The sequence below is a fragment of the Taeniopygia guttata genome, chromosome Z, assembly GCF_048771995.1.
Source record: "Taeniopygia guttata chromosome Z, bTaeGut7.mat, whole genome shotgun sequence".
Taxonomy (NCBI): Eukaryota; Metazoa; Chordata; class Aves; order Passeriformes; family Estrildidae; genus Taeniopygia; species Taeniopygia guttata.
Window position 1 is genome coordinate 40,382,151 of NC_133063.1, and position 21,236 is coordinate 40,403,386.

The window sequence follows — 21,236 nt, forward strand, 5'->3', positions numbered from 1 at the left end:
AGGGGCTGGAGCCCCAGGAGGGGCTGAGGGAGCTGGAAAGGGGCTCAGCCTGGAGAAAAGGAGGCTCAGGGGGGACCTTGTGGCACTGTACATCTCCCTGCCAGGAGGGGACAGCCGGGGGAGTTGGGCTCTGCTCCCAGGGACAGGGACAGGAGGAGAGGGAACGGCCTCAGGCTGGGCCAGGGGAGGAGAGAGTGGATATTAGGAAAAAAGATTTTGACAAAAAAAGGTGGTCAGGCATCAAAACAGGCTGTCCAGAGGGCAGTGTTGGAGCCCCTATCCCTGTTGGGATTTAAAAGCCACATGGATGAGGCCCATGGGGAGAGGGGTCAGTGGTGGCCTTGGCTGTGCTGGGAGAATGGTCGGACTCAATGGTCTTAGAGGGCTTTTCTAACTAAAGCAATTCAATGAGTCTATGATGCCCCGTTTGTGTCTCAACATTTTTTTCCAAAAATTAATTATTTTTCTTTGAGGAATTTCATTCTCCTTTTGTATGGGTGCGGCAGATGACAAAACAGAGCTGGGGTTTTTCTGACTTGTGGCAGTTGATGCAAAATGGGAGCTGGTGAAGATGCACTACACTGAGTCCAAAGTGGGATATTAGGGCTGATTGAATTCTTGCTTTCAATCAGAGTTTTAAGCTCAGAATACTCATTAGTCTCTGTGTGCCTCCATAAGGTGAGGGCAGGGATGGGCTTTAGGATGTCACATCACCCTGTTTCAAGCAGAATGACACCAAATTCATCCTTTCTCCTCCATCCTCCCCTTATTTTTGAGGAGCAGAGGTTTTGCTGTGTTTTCCTTGGTAGCCCCTGGTGTTCTCCCCATCCCAGTATCCCATCAGCTCCCTGCAGCAGCTGCTTTGGGATGCAGCCATGATCACTGCAGGAACTGTGAAGAAAGGAAAGCTGGAAACGTGCTTTGCTGCAAAATCCCACAAATTCTGCCACTAATCAAGGACCTTGTGCTATTTTATTTATGAGACCAGGTCCTTGGTTTGCAAAAACCAAAAATAAGGCAAGGTCAGCAACCCCTGTCCACATTCCCAGATTCTGGGCTTAATATCTGGAGAAACGACTCATTAGTGGTTAATTACTTCAAAATCACAGCTGGATAATTTAATTTCAGTATTCCATTTGATGATTTGATTTCTTTTGCTCTTCCTGGGGCCCTTTTCCCTGCCTTGGGATGGATGCTGGCTGCATGGACAGCTGGGTCCAGCAGGGCTAGGAAAATAATCTTTTTTTTTAATTGTTCTTTTGCTTGTTTTTGATGGCACTTTCCCCCTTCTCGTGGATGCAGAGGAGGGTGAGACAGCAGCCAGATCCCATATCCTCTAGTTCTGGTGCCATCTAGTGCCTTCCCAGGCGCTGCTTCCAGCCAGGGCTTCCTGAGAGATATCAGTGCCCAAACTGCAGTAAAAATCATTGTTATTGCCCCCCCTGCAAAAAGAGTGCTGCCAAGAACCCTCACCTCCATCCACCCACCCCTCCCCACCCTTTCTGTGGGGCTGGGAGCAGCTTGAGCCGAGCCTCGATCTCCAGGAATTAAAGGGATTTCTCTCTGGGGCACAGGGAAGGAGAGGATGCAGGTGAAAAGCTAATTTTGGAGCATTTTGGATAATTTTAAAGGCATTCTATACCCCTGGACAAGCTGCGAATGCTGGTCCAGGGAAAGACCTTACACTAGCCATCGAAGGGACTGCTGTACCACTCCTCTAAAAACTTCGCTGTAGTATGCAATCCTGCTGTTTACTGGGAAAATGAAGCATTAAAATAGGACTTTTCTGACTGTCAGGAAGCTCAACCCCTTCTTATAAGGAGCTCACTCCTTATATTGTGCCATGCCCAGGTGGGACTGCTTTAATTATTGTCCTAATTTTTCCTTTTGACAAGCAGATGGAGAGATTGTCCAAGGAGTCAAGGACTCATCAACTGCAAGTGGGATGGGTTTTTTTGACTGAGACTTTGTTTACACAGCATCCCAACCACAGAAAATGCTTGGGAGATGTGGAAATCCCCTAGGTGGGCACCAGGGGCTTATTCTCCTTTTGTTGTGTATGGGGGGGTTGAGCTAAATGGCATTTTCAACTTGCTAGGCCTTGTCTGGGATATGCTGTGAGGTTGTTTTTTAAATAATCCCTCTTTTTATTAGAATTTGCTCACTGTGGTATTGTATTCTAGTCTTGGTGTGTTACCTAGAGAAGAGAAGGCTCCATGGAGAGCTCAGAGCCCCTGCCAGGGCCTAAAGGGCCCCAGGAGAGCTGCAGAGGGACTGGGGACAAGGCAGGGAGGGACAGGACACAGGGAATTACTTTAAATGGACAGAAGGCAGGGTTGGATGAGATACTGGGGAGGAATTATTCTCTCTGAGGGTGCTGAGGCCCTGGCACAGGCTGCCCAGAGCAGCTGTGGTTGTCCCTGGATCCCTAGAAGTGTCCAAGGCCAGACTGGATGGGACTTGGAGCAATTTGGGACAGTGGAAGGTGTCCCTTCCTGTGGCAGGGAGTTGGAATTAGATGGTCTTTAAGTTCCCTTCTAACCCAAATGATTCTGTGATTCTGGGACTGGCCTGACATTGGGGTTCACTGGCATTCAGCAATTCCAAGTTTGAAGCAGACACACAAAGATCTGGAAGAAACAAAATGGGAAGGGTTTGGGTGTCACTGATCACGGGCTAGCTGGGGACAAAGCAAATGCACTGCTCAGCTGCAGATAGCATTTCATCAGAGGCACCAGCCAGGCTCCAGGAGCTGTGTTCAATTCACGGCACCTACAGTAATGGAAAATTAATTTGACAGAGGACTCTTGTTTTGTTTTCCCAGCTCTGATGTGGTTGCCCTGGATTCACCCGAAGCTGCTGATGCAGCAAGTTAAGTGTAAAAAATTATCTGAAATTAAACTTCCAGACAGCTTTCCCCCTGTCCACTCCAACTTTGCCCTGAGACTGTCTGAAAGATGTTGTCTTCCCGGTGGCTGGCACTCAATTCTAATTTTAAACTAAATTGCAAATCCAGATGACTAACAAGATCCATGAGAAAACTTCCAAGGGGCATTTGTGAATCAGCAGTCATCAGGAGTCTCAGGATTGAATTTGCTTTTCAAAAACTCAAGACATAGACTGAAGGGGGGGGCATGGGTTGAATCCTTGTCCACCCTTTAGGCCTTATCAGTAACAAGAGAATTTCACCTTATTTGCACCAAAGATGTCAGTAAATGCAGGGTTTGTCCATCCCAAGTTTGCATTTTGCAGGCATTCTGCTCCTTCCCTGTGCAGACAGAAGGGAAACTGCATCCCTGGGGTGCTCTAGAGAGAAAGCTACAACAGCTGACATTCGGAGATGACAGCCCCGAAAAGGAGAGGCAAAACTGGTAGTATTTCAGCCAAGGGAGGCAATACCTTCAGCAAAGTGCACCATTTACAGATTCTCCAGGGAACTGGGGAAGTAATCCACTTAGCACCCTTTCAGTCCTCATTTCAAGGCAGGCAAACTTTCAGCCACAAAACTAACCTGCATTGCAACTAATTCACTGGGAAAAATAGTACAAAATCTAACCTGTTTTTGGGTAGTTTTCATCAGTCTTTGTGTTGCCCCGGAAATAACAATTCCCACAAAGTCAAGTGGCTCCTACATAAGGAAGTGCAAAGGGCCACAGGAGGAATTTTAAGCTTTCCATTCAATGTACCCTGAAGCCTACAGATTCTGGGTATCTCTTGGTGATAGAGAAGAAAAGATTCAGCAGATATTTTATCTGTCCTCTTCCCACATCTGCACCAAACTCCATGGCTCTGTTCTCCCTCGGCTGCTGATAGACACAAAATAAAATCTGAGACTGGTTGTCCTGGTTCAGGGCAAATTTGGGAGAGAACCCCCAGAGGGGCTCCTCTAGAAGGCCCCTCCCCCCAACTGGTTCGGGAAAGATACCTCCTTGGAGAAAACGTGGGAAAAACTGTTTATTAGACAAGAAAATCTAAACAATATTAAACAATAAAACTTCTTGCCACTCCAAGAGAGAGACAAACTCAGAAACCCCCCGGGCTGCAGCTCGGCTCTCTCAGTCTCTGCTCAGCCCCTCCGGCAATGGAAATGCCACGGCCCAGGCCCGGCCCGCTGGGCCACAGGTGCTGCTGCTGCTGCTCTTCTGGGGTTCATCCAGAGCAGGTCCAGAGAAAGGGAAAAAAACACAGTCCAGGGAACTTCTTCGCCTCAGCTAGCTAAAACTAACTAGGAAAGCAACGGAGAGCTCTGTCTCCCTGTCTGTCCATCCGCAGACAATACAGTCCAGCAGCAGGAATGTGGAGGAGGGAGTGCAGTTTCTGAAAACAATCTCTGTGCTTCTTCCTCCCCACCCCTTCACTCCTGGAACAAGTCTTAATGGTGTAAAACTTATTATTCAACATTAACAGGGCAGATGACTGGGGATAAAGGCATCATACAGTCAACCTAGGACACTCCAATGACCACTAGGCCCAGAATTTTTATTTTCAGGCTCCACAAATGCCAAGGACTCAGTAAGGCTGCAAACCAACTCACTTTACCTTCATTATCCATATTGGTACTTAAAATACATGTATAAGTGGCCTTCCTGATTTCCACTAGGAGCTTTCTCATATGATAAATACATATAAAACACATTATTATTATTGTTATTATTGTTATTATTATTATTATTATTATTATTATTATTATTATTATTATTATTGTTATTATTCCTATTTCCATTTCCATTTTGCCTGTGAGGTGGGCTGGCAAACCCCACGTTCAGCACAGTGCAGTTGTACTTTACCATTCTCTTCTTTACTTGTGTCTCCAAATTCCCCCAAACCAATTTTGTGGTTCTCTGAACAGAGCTCACCCTGGCACCACCTCCCTGGCCAGAGAGGACTTGTCCTGTAGCATCAGCCACTGAGTCAGGCAGTCCCACTGACCAGCAGAAGATGTCTGGGAGGATTCGACAAGGGGATGTAGTCAGAAAAATAATGGTGGGAAGGTTGCTCAGACACCTGAAGGACTCAGGTGTGTGGGAAGGTGGAGGCTGTGCTGAAATTGCATCCCTGAAGGGGATTCTTCAGAGCACAATGAGCCCCAAAACAGGGAGGGCAGGGAGCTGCTGGAGCCAGTCCAGAGGAGGCCACGGAACGGCTGCCAGGGCTGGAGCCCCTCTGCTCTGGAGCCAGCCTGGCAGAGCTGGGGCTGTTCACCTGCACAAGAGAAGGCTCCAGGGAGAGCTCAGAGCCCCTGCCAGGGCCTGAAGGGGCTCCAGAAGAGCTGCAGAGGGACTGGGGACAAGGCAGGGAGGGACAGGACACAGGGAATGGCTTCCACTGCCAGAGGGCAGGGACAGATGGGATATTGGGAAGGAATTGCTGGCTGGGAGGGTGGGCAGGCCCTGGCACAGGGTGCCCAGAGAAGCTGTGAATGTCCCTGGATCCCTGGAAGTGTGCAAGGCCAGGCTGGATGGGTCTTGGAGCAATCTGGGACAATGGAAGGTGTCCTGCCTGTGGCAGGGGAGTGGAATGAGACCATCTTTAAAGTCCCTTCCAAACCCAAACCAAACTGTCTTGGGATCCTGTGATGGGCAGCAGCCCCTTGTCACTGGTACCCGCACATCCCGTTGCACCAAGGGTACAGAAGTGTTGGTCCTGCCCTGGTCCAAGATAAAAGGAAGATTTTGCAGTCAGGAAATCACTTCAACATTATGCATGTGCAAAATTAAAAGTGTTACAGCAAGAAGCAGTGCTGAATTTCAGCAACTGTAATCCAGAATTTATGGATTTAATTTGTAGATGTGACAAACAGCAGCATATTTGATGGAAGTGGAAAAAAAACCCAACAAATTGATATTGCTTAAATAATACACTATATTTTATTTTGTCTTAAAATAGTTTAACCTTTATGCTACAGACTTGTTTCAAAAAAACAGAAGGTCTCATCTTGCACCAAAAATATATATATTTATATATATATATAACACTCTGTTTTATTATTATTTCTCTCCAAAGACCATTAAATACTAGATGGAAAATGAGAACTAAATACTGAGTGTCAAGAAGAATCAAATTTTATTTTTAACTAGAGCCGCACATTTTAAACATTTATATTCTGAGCAATGATTTGTCTTCACTATAGAAGATTCCAAGTTCACACTCCAGCAATTCAGGAAAACTGCTAAACCCTGAAGGGCTCGAGCCAATGCACACTGAGGTCAATAGACAGCCCCAGACTGACCCCAGTGGGTTCTGGACCAGGCCCCAAGTGCATTGGTTCACAGCCATACAATGGCTAACTTTTCTCTGTCCTGCTGAGAAGAGCAAAAATCACCCAGGCACATTTTTGCTCTTTTTAAAAAACAGAATTAAAAAAAAAAAAAAAAAGAAGAAAAAACAAAAACAAACCAAAAAAAAAGGAAACAAAACCAAACCATTTCCTACCTATATCCAGTGCTTGCTTTCTTGCTTTTTTCAGATCACTAGCCTTGAAATTTGTTAAGATAAAATACATAGTGTTTTAAATAAAAGAAAACCTGCATCAGACTACCATACATGAGCTGTTTAAACAAACACAGTGCACAATTGGAGGAAGTTTGGTTAGGAGGCAGGTTTTTTTATGTACACGTGGAAGTCACATCGTATACCAACTGAAAAACAGGGAGAGATAGTTGGCATTTTTTCACGGAAGGACTGCAAATGGGGGTCCCTACAGCTTTCTTCATAACCAATCCTCAAGAAACTCTGTGAAACGGGAAGAAGCAGCCACAGGAGGTGGCTGTTCCAAAGTTACCTTTACAGCAGGTGTGTGAGCCTACAGCTAATGGAAACACGAGAAGAAAGGCTGGGCAGAGCAGCACAGGGCCTTTCCCTGCTGTGGGGCCAACAGGATCCATCCATGCTCCCCTACCTCCCTCCCACAGAAAGGAATTGGTCACTAAAACCACAGATATTTTTCTGGCCATGCATGACACTTATGTTCAATGTTCTAGAAAGCTGGAAATGGGCATATCAATCCTTACCTAGCTGTTGTGTAAAGTGCATCATCAACTGTTTTGCTTATGGAAGAAACAGATGTTTGTTACTAATGACAGCCCCCTGCTGGGCCGTTTTTCCCTTATGTGACAACACAGGTAACTCTATTTTAATTTTTTTATTTTGCCCACAAATAAAATTAAGGGAAGCCAAATAAATTTTGAAAACCAGCCAACATGAAATGAAAGCAGAACTTCCCATGTCCTGACCACCCCTGTTCAGGCTTAAATAGTAAAAATCTAATGGCAGAGCTGTACAAATATCCCACTAGAAACATCTGGAATATGAAGGAATGTTTCAATTGCAAAGTAGACATTTAAAGTGAATAATATCATCTTGTTAAAGTCTAATCTTTGGTTTTTTTGCCTTGGGAAAGGCTCAAAATGACAGACAAGGGGCCGGAATTTCCATACACACCACAGAAACTGCAGCCTGCTGAACTGAGTCGTTCCACTGATTTGGGTAAATACTCTGATAGAAAGTGTTTCCTGAATCTTGGCCTTTTCCTGTGCTTTTGCAATGTTCAGCTGTTCCTAAGTCACTACTATTACTATTTTAGACATTTAAAGCTGTGGGAATTCACCAGTGAAACACAGTAGTCAAGTGGACAGAAGACTCAGCACTGAAGAGTATAAACTATAAATTACATTGAAAATAAAAATGTTTTAATTAAAGTTGTTCAGTGCATTTGCTATGAGCCATTTGCATTAAAGACAATCCCTCCTACTGGTGGCATAACCAAATCAACTAGGGTAAAAATACTCCTGGCTCAAATTTTGGAAGTGTTGAATACCTCCCAGTTCCACTGAAATCGGTGAGGACACAGCATTTCTCAAAACCACTGAGGCTCACACAGCAACACACTAACTTCTACTAACAAACTCAAGATACTGATAAAGTAAAAAACTCCTGGAGTTGGGAGGTGGGGAGGGTGGGAGTACATAAGTTTGCACGCAGTTATGTTGTTAGATATACATGCACACATTAGTAACTGCAGATGTGTTTTAAATTTGGTGCTGTTAATTCTGGGCAGGAATCCTCCTTAGAGAAGGCAAAACCATTTGAAGTGATACTGAAATCAGACTACATTCCTGTGGACATGGAGAAACGCCACGGGTTTGGGTTTCTTGGTGCCAAGGACAGGCCTCTGGAGGTGATGTTTTAACCACTGAACTTCTGTGCCAGGGAGGACGGGAGGGGAGGGGGCAGAGCACAGCGACATGGCCTTACAGGAGGTATTTGCGCCTGGTGTCCTCGTCCAGAGTGAGGTCCACCACTTCTGAGGGCGAGGACCAGTTCTGCTGGGGAGCCACTGCTGTCCACGGCTGCGCGGGCTGGGCGCTCCCAAACGGCGAGCCGCGCTTCCAGGAGGACACGCTCTGGATCACCCCTCCCCTAGGATGCACACACCTGCAGCGAGGAGAGGGACACACACACACAGCGTCAGGGATACTGCTTAGCTCAGCCATGACATCCCCTCCTCCAGTGTTTTATTGTTTTCTGGTTAGCACTTCCCTCTCCAAATTGGATTCTCCACTTGTAGAGTCCATGGCATCTCAAACACACTAAGCTAAATTTAAATTTGGGGATTAAATTATTTTAAAGGAATGCCAGTGAGTGTCACGTGATCCTCCTTGAAAACTATGTGCACGGATCCCAAGGATCTTGAGGAAGCCTGCCCCACCATGTGTAGTACCATGCAGTTTCCTGATGGAGCTTTACCCATTGGAATTTTTAAAAAGAGAAAAATCTGAAGTGAGGCTGCCTAAAAGAAAATGGAAAGCTATACTTCAATATTAAATCAAAGTAATATTAAAACAAGGAGGTAACGATACTTTCATTACAATAATTGCAAAAGAGATCTGGCTAATTATTTTATTACAGCCATTACATCTGAATTTTTTTTGTTTTGGTCTTTTATACTGAAAATTACAAACACGCTGGGAAACGCTCACTGACAACAGTTCAGCCCCACTTCAGCAAAACATTTAAGCTCTGAGACAGCCAATGAGACTAGAAGGTGTATTTGAAGATAAGGCTCCAGTGCCCTGCTGAAGAGCTATACCCAGGTACCTTTCACACAGCATTTTTACCTATTATATCTGCAGTAGATACATGACAAATGAAGCACAGGTTAAGAGCAATTAGGAAAAAAATTGCAAAAAGAAAGGTAGAATAATTTTTTGTATGAAGAAGTGATGACACGAATTTACTAGAGGCTTTGGGATGGTCACTCCATTTCCAGCTGTAAATCCTACATAGGCACTAATAAAAATTGATACCTAGTGCTCCAAAAATTGTTTTGCTCTTGTAAGCACTAGGAGTGGCTGTGGCTCCTCCTGGCTGCATGGATAAACACGAGGTGCTCTGGCTGCTGGGGTAACCTTTTCCCATTTCTTTGTGAAGGCACATATATTTCAGGAACTCAAATTTCCTGCACTGATCAAATATCCCTGGCATTTACATTTTATTTATTCCAATTTAAGTCTGTGCTATTTATTTTCTCCAAAACTACTTCAGTTATGCTCAGCTCTCTTGGTTCTGGTTGGAGTTTCATGAAACAGATTGAAAAATTTCATTCTCTGAGCTGTAACTTCCCTGAATATAAATGTCTCATTGCCTTCTCAGATACGCTCCTTAGGCTTAGATGTAATGTTCAGAATGACTCTTTTATTACTTCTTCTTTCATAAAAACACATACTTAAAGTATATATCTACAAAGAATTAGCAATAAGACCCTGTAAGTCTAACAAATGTATAGGATTTTTTTCTTTTAAAGCTTTATTTTAAGGACAAGTATTTTTAAGCTTAACTGGCAAGAATATCTTGTAGGCAGAGCAAATTAAACAAGGTGTTTGGTCTCAGGGACTGTAGTGCACCATTCTGAGAACAGTCCTCAGTGTTTAGGCAAAGCTAAGACTAACTTTTCTTCCTGAAGATTATGAAAACCAAGCCCTAAATTATCTCACAGAAAAGATATCTCTGAAAAATAAAAGTGTTTATCCTCAAACTACCGACACAAGCAGCCAACAGCAAAACATTCAGTCAAACGTGTGCCCAGAACATTCTTCCAATCTACAGCTAAGTGAAGATACCAAGTAAAGACAATAAAAAAACCCAAAAAACCTCCTACGAAAAACTAGAGGAAGACTGATTTATATGCATGCATGATTTACAAAATTCTACTGGTGAAAAATTAAACAAACTGAAAAATTACTTGATGCTCTAAGTAAATGCCAAGGAATACCCCAGTGATGAGAAACAGCACCAATTCATTCAGCATCTGAAGAACTGCAAACAATGGACAAACTCCAGGGTGTCACGACTCACACCAGCCCAACGATGACACAGAACAGGGAGCATGATAAAAACCAGGATCCAAACACCACACTAAGTAAGCATGCAGAAAATACTGATCAAAAACCCAGCCCTTGTCCAAACAGCCCTGCCAGAAGCCCATCAATACTTCATAACTGCAAGCCTAGACCTGCAAGAGAAATAAAACTCTAAATAGGATTCAAACAACTGAAATGTGTGCGTGAGTATTCAAGGGAGGCAGTAAACACTTGTCTGCAGGTTACTGGCACAGGAACCAAGGAAAGCACAGAAGAGTGCTTTTAGTCTGATTTCCTGAAATTATTTCAGTCCATATCTACTAAAACTCATTTTAAACAGCAACTCTGCATTTAGCTCATGTTTAAATTCCTATAGAGGGTGAGTATTATCAAGGCAGCAGCATGGAAAGCTTTCAAAGAGGGGACAGAAGCACAAGGGTCCTGTGTGCAGTGCTGCACAGATTTACAGCAGCCAGTGCTGGAAGGTGAATCCACACCCCTCACCATCAGCACAAAGACCCTCCAAGCCCTGGGCTCTGCTGCATAAACAACCAGGAGAGCTGCTTCCTAAGGAATTACCATCTTCCCAAAGAGTTGACCATGCAAGGACTTTCCCACTGTTCTAAAAGAGAATACTAAATCCCCTTTCTGGACCCGGAAATTTCCTTTTTTTCCACATCCAACAGCACTGGGCTGTGCCCGCATTATCCATGAACTTTCCTGCCTGGGAAATTGTGTCCTGAACACTTTCTTTCTCAAAAAACATGCAGTGAAGGGACAAGAAACTCTCTTCCATCTTCCTCACACCCCTCTTCTGCCTCCAAGCACCCACTAGGCAGCAGAACATTTTGGAAGGAGCTTGTCTATGTACTATTTTAACTCAGTTTTATTCCACCAAATTCACACTCCACAGTATTAAAAAATGTCTATTTTGTTTAACTGCTTCATAATATTTAAAGCCAAGGAAAGACCACAGACTAAAAATGAAGAATAACATAAAAAAATTCCTACCAAGAAGAACAGCTGAACAGGTTTCAGAGAGAAACCTCTGGCATCCTTACTCTTAACTACTTTGACCTCTCTTGAATCTTGAAATAAACCCAAGATTCAAAATGATCTGATTTTTAACCTAAAGGGGATATCTGATGACATTAGTCACTGAAAAAATGATAGTATTTTTACCCCTACTAACTAATTAAATGAAGTGGAAGCTGATAAAAAAACTTAATATTTTGAAAGGAAATAAGAACCCACATAAAGATTTTCACTTAATTATTTGTGTATTCACGTAGTCCTTTAAAATCTGCTGATGTATTTATCCTTAGTATCTCAGTATTTGGTATTTTTATACTACACATCTTCAGCCAGGTAATGTTTGATATTGAAACACATCTTTCATCTGAATAACTATCAAGTTGGTCACTTTCTAAAGAAAAACACATTCTGACACCATGACCAGCAAAACAAAACAAAACAAAACAAAACAAAACAAAAACAAAAACAAAAACAAAACAAACAAAAAAAACCAAAAAACAAACCAAAAGTGCAACATTTGCTGCCTTTTGGGCATCACTCATGATGGGTAACTACAGAACTGAAGGCCAGCAGTTCTTTCCTTATTGATTTTGGTACAGACATTCTGATAAAATGAAATTAATACTAGAGCAAGAAAAAATAATTCATACCTGGCATGTTCCTGAACTCCAACAATCTCTACTTCGCTATCAGAAGAGGCAATGTTAATTTCTTCATTGGCCTGAGCATTGCCACAAGAGGTTTTGTCACCTGCAAGGAAGCCTGGATCCAAATGACCTAAGAGATGGGGAAAATGGGAATACAGGCAGTGTTTAACAGCTTACATTACTCAGAAATCAGCTGGAAAATTAGTTTCTCAACCTAACAAAGAAACCTAAACAACACCAAGATTAGAAAATCTCATTAGACCAAGTTTTTCAACTCACAGTTCATTACCTGATACAGGAAAACCACTGGATTTAGCCAGTGTCAGCACCTCTGGTGATGGTGCTGTCACACAAATGTGAACAAAGCCTGACTGTTGCACCAAGAACAACCAGAATTTCCAGCTGAAATGTTGTGACAGACAGACAGACTCTATGATAAGAGTCAGATTGTCCCTAAACCTCCTTGACATTAAGAAACAAAACAATCTAAGCAAACACAATGATACTATGGGGGAAAAAAAAAAAAAAAAGCCTATAGGCTGGACAGAACATCCCACACAAATCAAAGAAAATTAATTCAATTCCTTTAAATAAAAAAACTTGAGGAAACTGGTTAGTGAAAAAATACAGCAAACCCATCAGTTTCTGGCAGTGCTGCTTCACACATCTGTTATAACATTATTACAAATACTTGAAAAGAAAAAGTGGTTTTTTACATCCCATATGCAGCAGGGCTGTTTTTTCATTACAGTTCCTCAATGACATCCAGTTTTTCAGTCAGTCAAACCACAAGCCCTCTCTAAATACTCACAGCAAGTGTGGCACATTTTTGCCTTTTCTGCCAAGTGCTGCTAAGAAGGTTCTTCACCCCAATTAGTGAATGTGTTGAGTCATACAGGAAAATACTTACATGAGAAACACAAAGCAGCCAAAATTATTATTTCTCTCACAGAAAATAGATTAATTGAAAAATCAGTTAATTAAAATACATAACTTCTAGTCTTTTTTTTTCCCCAAGATAAAAGAGCAAATTATTAATTCCACTGTCTATCTTTATCATTAGCCTGAGGGATGCTAGGCAGCCTTGAAGTAGCTGATACTTACTACCTACTTCTGAAAAACCACTTGGTCAGCTGCACTACACAGGGGAAGAGTCATTTGTCGAGCAGGAAATTTGACAGTAGGTGAATATTTTATGTGTATCTAGTTTGAGTGGACACCTCTTCAAAGATGAGAGGAGGAGAAGAAGCAATAATGATCCACAGGATTTCAAAGGTATGTGAACAAGCAGAACTGATTATAACCCCAGGGACATTAAAAGGAAACAGATTAAATTAAACTTGAAACAAGTGCCAGAGAAACTTTCTAATGACTGCTTTAAGCACTTGGGAATCATGCAAACAAATAGAATCATAGAATGGTTTGAGCTTAAAGGGGCCTTAAAGCCCATCCAGTGCCACCCCCTGCCATGGGCAGGGACATCATCCACTATCCCAGGGTGCTCCAAGCCCTGTCAAACCTGGCCTTGGGCACTCCCAGGGATCCAGGGTGAGCCACAGCTGCTCTGGATACCCTGTGCCAGGGCCTGCCCACCCTCCCAGCCAGCAATTCCTTCCCAATATCCCATCTGTCCCTGCCCTCTGGCAGTGGAAGCCATTCCCTGTGTCCTGTCCCTCCCTGCCTTGTCCCCAGTCCTGCTGCAGCTCTTGTGTAAGAACAGAGACCATGTTGTATGTTCAGTTTTTGGAAAGCCAAGACCCTTGATGATTGGAGCAGGGTTAGCAAGGGAAGGAAACACATGTGCTGTCAGGTACCTGAAGGAGGAATTTCCACCTCACGAGACAAAAAAATATTGGTCAGCTGAACATAAAAAAAATTAATAGCCTAGACTGTCTCTTCCTACTATTGCAGTTGAGATGAACTGTAATGTTGGCAAACATCACTGCCTGCCAGAAAGCCCAAAAATAGGTCATGAGTATTTCTTTAAATGGCTGGGCAGAGCGTGAAACATGAAAGTTCTCAGAGGCTTTAATTCACTTCCCAGGGGCTTCACAGTGCCAGAGGGCAGGGTTGGATTGTACATAGGGGAGAAATTCCTCCCCAGGAGGGAGGGGAGGCCCTGGCACAGGTTTCCCAGAGAAGCTGTGGCTGCCCCTGGATCCCTAGAATTGTCCAAAGCCAGGCTGGACGGAGCTTGGAGCAACCTGTGATAGTGGAAGGTGTCCCTGCCCATGGCAGGGGGTGGAATGAGATGTCTATATTATATCATAAAATACCTGTTAATATAATATGTATCATTTCACTGCCTAACCACCCTTCATTATCTTGACAGGGTAATGTCTGGCAAAGGAGCAAAGCAGACCAGCTCCTAAATAGTCCCAGAAAGTATCCCTACAGGTATAAATTGGAGTCCTAAAAGAGCTTCCATATATTCCACCATAGCTTTAAGTTCAGACAACAAAAAGACAATTAGCAGTAGCAAAACCATGATTAACAGAATAAATACTACAAGAGTAGCTGAGTATTAATCAGGATTATAGCACAGACAGATAGATTTACAGCCTCTGGCCATACAAATTTCATGCCTAATAACATGCCCACGCTGTTAATTTATTTGCACAAACATTAGGATGACACCCAGAGTGATGTTTTGCTTGCCCTACACCACCAGGGTTTGCAAAAGAGCCCCAAATATTTGCCCATGCACAAAGATGCATATTAAGATATTATAGTGTAGTAAGGTCTTTCACTTTGATAGAGCTGCTTATGTTGCTCTTTTCCCATGGGAACACATTCTTTTAAGTCTGCCAAACAAAATGCTGGCTCAAGATTACACTTGTGAACCAGATACAAGATTTGAAAATTCTGCTTTCCCAATGTGCAACCCCAGACCTGGTAGGAAAAGACCAGCACTGGCCAAGGTGCAGTCAGATGTGTACTGAGGCTGCAGGGTAAGGTATATGCATGAGCAAACATGCATATACCTTTTAAAGTCTTTTCAGCTGCTGACTTGCCTATAGCACCAGAACCAAATCGATATGAACATTCCCAGAGATGAAGAAATCTCTTGATGTTTCCAGTTTAATTTTACCTGCAAGTCCTCTTGGATATACATGGAGGAAGGAAAAAAAAAATCCTACCTGCACTGCAGCATTTTAAGTGGAAGAAAAGTGGAAGAAAGCTTGGTAAGAAACATTACTTTTTATTTCCTTACATTCATTTGGTGTACTTATCCCCTACTACTATGTAATACAGGTGATTTCAGCTGTTCTAATTGTTTAATAAATCCCTTAATAAAGGACTGGGATTGCTAGGGGTTAAATAGCTATCAGTCAGCTGCTATCCTGCAAAAAATACCAGTGAGCTTGGAAAACAAAGGCAAGCTTCAAAAAGGCTGGAACAACATCCAGCCATGGACCACAGTGAAAATAATGCACAGAGATTCTCATACTCAAATAGTGGACTTGTAATGGAGCATCTCTTTACATAGTAATGGAGCATCTCTTTACAAAGCAGCACCTAATTGTGTTTCTTGAAGCCTTAGAGACAATGAAAAGCATCTCAGAGCCACCACAACACTCCCTATGTGGGTGCCCTGTGGCAGGAGACCTTAGGGAAACATCACGAAACACAAACCTGCTGTGCTCCACCAGGCAAGACCTATATGTCTAATGCAGCCTGAAAATCCTAACATGGGAGTTAAGAAAAGGAGTGGAAAGGAAGTAAAACATTGGCATAAAACATGGGATTGTGGGATGAAGCTGATAGAAAATGATCCCTGATGACATCCAAAACACTGTCCAATTTTCTAAGGGGTATTGGAAATGCAGATGGAATATGGGAAGAATTAACGGTTGTATTTTAGAGATATAAAGAGACAAAATAAAAAAGAAAAAAAATTAAAAACAAACAAACAAAAACTAAAAAAGAAAAACAACAACCCCCCCACAAACAAACAAACAAACAAACAAACACACACACAGGAAAAAAATACATACACAGGCAATCCCAGTACTGAAAATGAGGTTAGGACTAGTTGACTAGCTGGTGGGTTGTCATAATCAATCATTCAGTAACAAGATTAGGTCACTTTCACTTAAAAAGAACCCACATCAAAACCCCAGATCTAAGTTCCCTGCAGTAATTAGAAGGAAAAGAAGAAGAAAAGTAGCTAAGGAAATTATTGTCAAAAATATAATTGCAGAAATATTTGTCAATTTTTATCACTTGTATTTTGGAGTAAATGTCAGACCTTTTTAATAAGCATCTGTCCTGTTCTCTCACAAAATCCACATAGGGAGCTTTTACAGCTGTATAAACTATAAAAATACTGAAAGCAAGAAAGGGAGACCCACCAACTTCAAGGCCGGCACAAATGTCAGAGAATGTAAACAAACCTGTATCAGCACTCATTTCATTCAGCAGCCCTCTGGTTCTCCAGGCAGACCCTGAGTCTTGATTTCCTAAAGAATTATTGTGCTCTTGAACAACTGCAGCTGCCAACAGATTGTCCACATTTACCACTTCTGGGTCTGAGTTTGTGTCTGATATATCATAGTGAGCCACAACAGGGGGTCCATCTGCAGGGGAGAAAAGCAATATGGGTTAGAAACCAGCACAGACTGAAGGATACCTCAAAAAGTACAAATAATTTAAGGATTAATGCAACATCCTACATGAAGCTCTTAAAGTTACATACTGGTAAATTGTATGAACTGTTAAACTTCAGTTGATGAACATAGCCTGAGATTACAGAGACATTTTGACCTTTGCATACACAGAAAACACAAGTGTCAGAAACACACGTTTATCAGAGCATCAGTTATTTGTGTACTGTCTTTTACATTAACACATAAACATCTCCATATCTGACAATGTTACATTTACAATCTTTAAAGGATAAACCCTCCAGTTTAAAATTTAAAAAAAAAAAATTACAGGACATGAAATTGGGCAGACAAGATATTTATCTAGAGAATTTTACAGAAGTCAAGCAACAGCTTACATTATTATAGGGTTGATTGAATAAAACAAACTTTTTCATAAAACTGATCCAATGACAATAAAGTTAACATTAGGCAACTTTCCTTTCATAACATTTACCTGTCAAGAGGAGGGGGATTTTTCAAAATTGCAATGATTTTTGGAGGTGGTTGTTGGGGTTTGTTTAAGATCAGGAATAACAAGAAACAAAATTATATTGTGCAGTGATAAATATGCTTTTCATTCAACATGATTGTCATATGAATTTTTGGCCACCATAATGAAGGAGAAGAGAGGGAGATAAAACTGCTTACATGATTCTGAAATCTGTCCTTGAGGAATAACAAAAAACTATTTTTGAATTAATTTGTTAGGACCAACTAAATTCTTTGTGATTAATGAAAATAACTTATAACTGGAAAGCAATGCTACAAACAGAAAAGGCCCAGGAAAAAAACAGGCAAATTCAAGACAAAGACTGATGTGGAAGCAGAGAGAATGGATAAATAATGCAATTCTGAGAGGATGTGAGTATTTTAGCTCAAATGCCTTGCCCCATCTGCAGCTCACTGATTCAGCAGCTATGAAAGTGGTTGGAGCTCCCCCTGCCCAAACGAGAGGATCAAAACTTTCTTTGGACCAAGGCTTCATCCACACAAATGAGCATAAGACACAAACACAGGCTGGGCCAAAGCTCAGCATCTTTGCAATTCTTTAACTCCAAGGAGGTTCTTGAAGTTCTGCAGCAGAGCATCTGAGGGCCTTTTGTTATGGGTGTGACATACGGAGAGTACTACTTGTATGGGATAATATAAAATAATCATAAAGTACGAATGTGTTGAGGAAGACAGGACTTTCAGAGTTAAAAAATTACTAATGAAATATTTTAAAGTGATAAAGAACAAAGTGAAAAGCTTTAGGAAAAACTGGTTTCTTCTCAGAGTTTTAAGTGTCTGTTGAAGGCAGAAAGAACATGATGAACTAGCAGTTTCAAATTTACTTCTCTGAAAAGCTGTTCTGAAGTTTTTAGAGTGGATTTTGGTTTAGGGGCTTTTTTGGAGGGGGTGTTTTTTTGTAACTTGGTGCCTGAAATAAAATTCAACAGACTATTTTCAGAAACCTCTACTTTGTGATTAGCAACACAGTTCATCAGAGAGGGATATTTTGCTTAAGTCGTACTAAAGATCAGTTTTGCAACAATGTATGAAGAAATTCACAAAATATTTCAGCTCAGACCTACCTCCAAAACAACAATTCCATGAAACAATGTTACATTACAAACTTAAAACAGACCCAACAAAAATAAATGAGTAGTTAAATGCCAATGTATTAAAGACCAAACTGTTCGCAACATGAAACGCTGATGATTATGACTGGAACAGAATTCCTGATAATTAACTGGAAGGCAATCTTTGTCTTTTTAAAAGGCAATTACAAATTAATGGAATACCGAGTTCCGAATTAAGCTGGATGACGTTCAGTTAATTATTTGTGACAGCTGATGATTAAATTACATGCAGAAGTTAGGGCTGGACTGAATCATGGGAAGCATGTTTTCTTTCAGTCTTATCATCAGAGTTCAGCGTGAACATATATAATGTGAGCTATAAAAATAAACAGTCGAGTGCAGAAGATACGAGGGTCAAGTACAATATTGACTATTTGACCATTTTTTCAACAGGTTATCTAAGACTTCAGGAGCTTGGGACTGTTCCGTCAGGCCTTTGTTTCTCTCGTTTCTGATTCAGACCTCCAAAAGCAGAAGCAAAATTTGATTCTTAGATAGACATGTCTACATGACAATAAAATTTTGTATTTGAACAAAAGTCACCAATAGTCTCAAGTCAAAATTGTACCACTCCTACATGTATAATCATGCAAAAATGTATAATAAATGTATATACATGCAGAGTGATATTCTCATCACCTACCCATAGAAATAACTTGTGTGAAAGTCTTCATCAGTAGGAAATACAAGTATAAACTTGTTATCTGTAGCTCCACTCTTGTATCTTCCACACTTCCAAAGAGCACACCTTATAACTTAGCTTAAATTCAGTATACATCAAACAGACAAAAATATTTTCAATATAATTTACACACTGTAATTATATTTGTCAGTGTAATAGCCACCAATTTAAAAATCTGCAAAAAAGAACCCCAAACAAGCTGCCTATTTACAAAGCAATCACAGCAGAGATCCATTTTTGCATTTCTCAACCTTGTCTTTCAGGATCAGATCTGGAAATTTGGAAAGGCCCCCAACACCAGGTTAATCTGCACTTATCACCAATGACTGACAAAGCCAAGATAATGGCCACCAAACTGCAACAAATCCTCAGATTCCCCATATTTACAAAAAAATAAGTAAGCATAAACACTCACGTGTGTTAAAAAAAAAGTCAACAAAAACCACAAAACCAAACAATTAAGAAGTCGCAGGCAACAACAACAACTAGGTGGAAGTTGCAGTGAAGGCATATAAAAGAAATCTTATAAAAAACCTCTGTTCCCAAAAGCTGTTTCCTTTTCAGTGCTGCACGGAAGGGACAGGACTAGTTAAATTTGGAAATAAATAATACTGCCCTAGCCAAGTACATGATCATCCAGTGATGTGATGCAAAGTGAGTATATGGTACCAAGAAATAAGGACAATTGGCTTCAGCTGGGAAATAAAGTGAAGAAATGATTTCAGGTTAAAAAGCTAAAAAGGATTAAATACAACCATAGGTGTAATTCATAATCTTTTCTTTATAATAGAGACACTACATGTAATTACTGACCCTAACAGGATTTCAAAAGATTGAAAAACACATCAAGACAAAGCACGCCAGAACCAAGACTTAATGTAGAACAGTTAGGAGATTCCCTGGTCAATAATTTAAACTATCAACTTTAGAAAAATTACATCTTTTCAGAACCCAAGGTAGCTGAAAGAAGTACATTTCCCTGGTGACAAGCATTAATTCATTTCTAAAGCAATAAATGGCTTTAGAAAAAGGCAAGGCTGAAAGTTAATAAGTACTAGCAGCAAAATACAGCCGTTGACATTTAATGCTATAAGGGGGGAGGGAAAGCCTGCTTTCTTTTTCTCTTCCCCAAAGAATTCAGAGGCAAAGGTCATCACAGGGACAGCATTTCCAAGTGTCCAACTCTCCCTCAATTTACACAGCACATCACAACTAATTCCACTCTGAACAACTGAATCAGAAGTCACATGCACAAAAATCTAGGTTTACACATACCAATTCTCATTTTAAACTTGCAACACAGAAAATTAAATCAATTCTCATCTGCTAACTACTCCCTTGCTTTTCTTACAGCCACATCTCAACACTCAGCAGTCTAACCCATGCTGTAAGATCCACACTCCTATTATCCCATACTTCATTATAATAGCAGCACACGCAAAAAGAGGAACTGAAGCATAAAATTTCAGCTGTAGGTTAAAAGCAGCCATTCTATAAGAAGCACTGTCCCTTTGCACTGCACGGGCTGTTTATCATTGCAAAGGAAACACAAGATATTAGCTGGCAGAACCTGAGTGGGGAATTAAGTCCTTGAAGTTTGTGGAGACAGGCTGAGAGCTGTGGGTGTTTGGACTCCAGGGAGAGCTCAGAGCCCCTGCCAGGGCCTAAAGGGGCTCCAGGAGAGCTGCAGAGGGACTGGGGACAAGGCATGGAGGGAATGGAAGTACACAGGCAATGGCTTCCACCGCCAGAGGGCAGGGAAAGGAAGGAATTGCTGGCTGGGAGGGTGGGCAGGCCCTGGTACAGGGTGCCCAGAGAAGCTGTGAATATCCCTGGATCCCTGGAAGTGTGCAAAGCCAGGTTGGACAGGGCTTGGAGCACCCTGGGCTGATGGAAGGTGTCCCTGCCCACGGCAGGGGATGGAATGAGATGCACCTTAAGGTCTCTTTTAACCCAAACCATTCAGAGTCAGATGAGCTCAGCCTGGAAATTACAGCTTGGAGCATCAAGAGCACCATCTCCCCTCCTTCCCCAGCACACAGGAAAAGCTTAGGCACCACCTTAGCCCAGGCACCTCACTCTTACAGTGCTCAACCTCCACAAGATGAATTCCAGCCTCAGGGATGGGATTTAAAATTTGCTACATTTACTCTATAAGTTTCCTGCTAAGTTTCCTCTATACAAGGGAAAAAAACTGAAATCTCCAGAGGACTACCCTGATCAAAGTAAATCCAAAATTAAAA

General features: G+C 41.8%; 1 protein-coding gene and 1 long non-coding RNA gene across 3 annotated transcripts in view; one reads left to right on the forward strand and one right to left on the reverse strand.

Moving 5' to 3' along the window:
* Window positions 1-5,844: 5,844 nt before the first annotated feature.
* ARK2N (arkadia (RNF111) N-terminal like PKA signaling regulator 2N) overlaps window positions 5,845-21,236 on the reverse strand; it is a 44,364-nt gene continuing 28,972 nt past the window's right edge. For both annotated transcript variants that reach the window (XM_072921723.1, XM_072921722.1), the window contains 3 exons: window positions 16,438-16,620; window positions 12,044-12,170; window positions 5,845-8,433 (listed from right to left, as the gene is read on the reverse strand). In XM_072921723.1, coding sequence (XP_072777824.1) covers window positions 8,250-8,433; window positions 12,044-12,170; window positions 16,438-16,620 — 494 coding nt within the window. In that variant the 3' untranslated portion in view covers window positions 5,845-8,249. The remainder of the gene's footprint in view (window positions 8,434-12,043; window positions 12,171-16,437; window positions 16,621-21,236) is intronic.
* LOC140681690 (uncharacterized) lies at window positions 14,897-18,853 on the forward strand. Its single transcript, XR_012052743.1, has 2 exons — window positions 14,897-15,225; window positions 18,705-18,853. It is a non-coding gene; the product is annotated as an uncharacterized lncRNA (long non-coding RNA).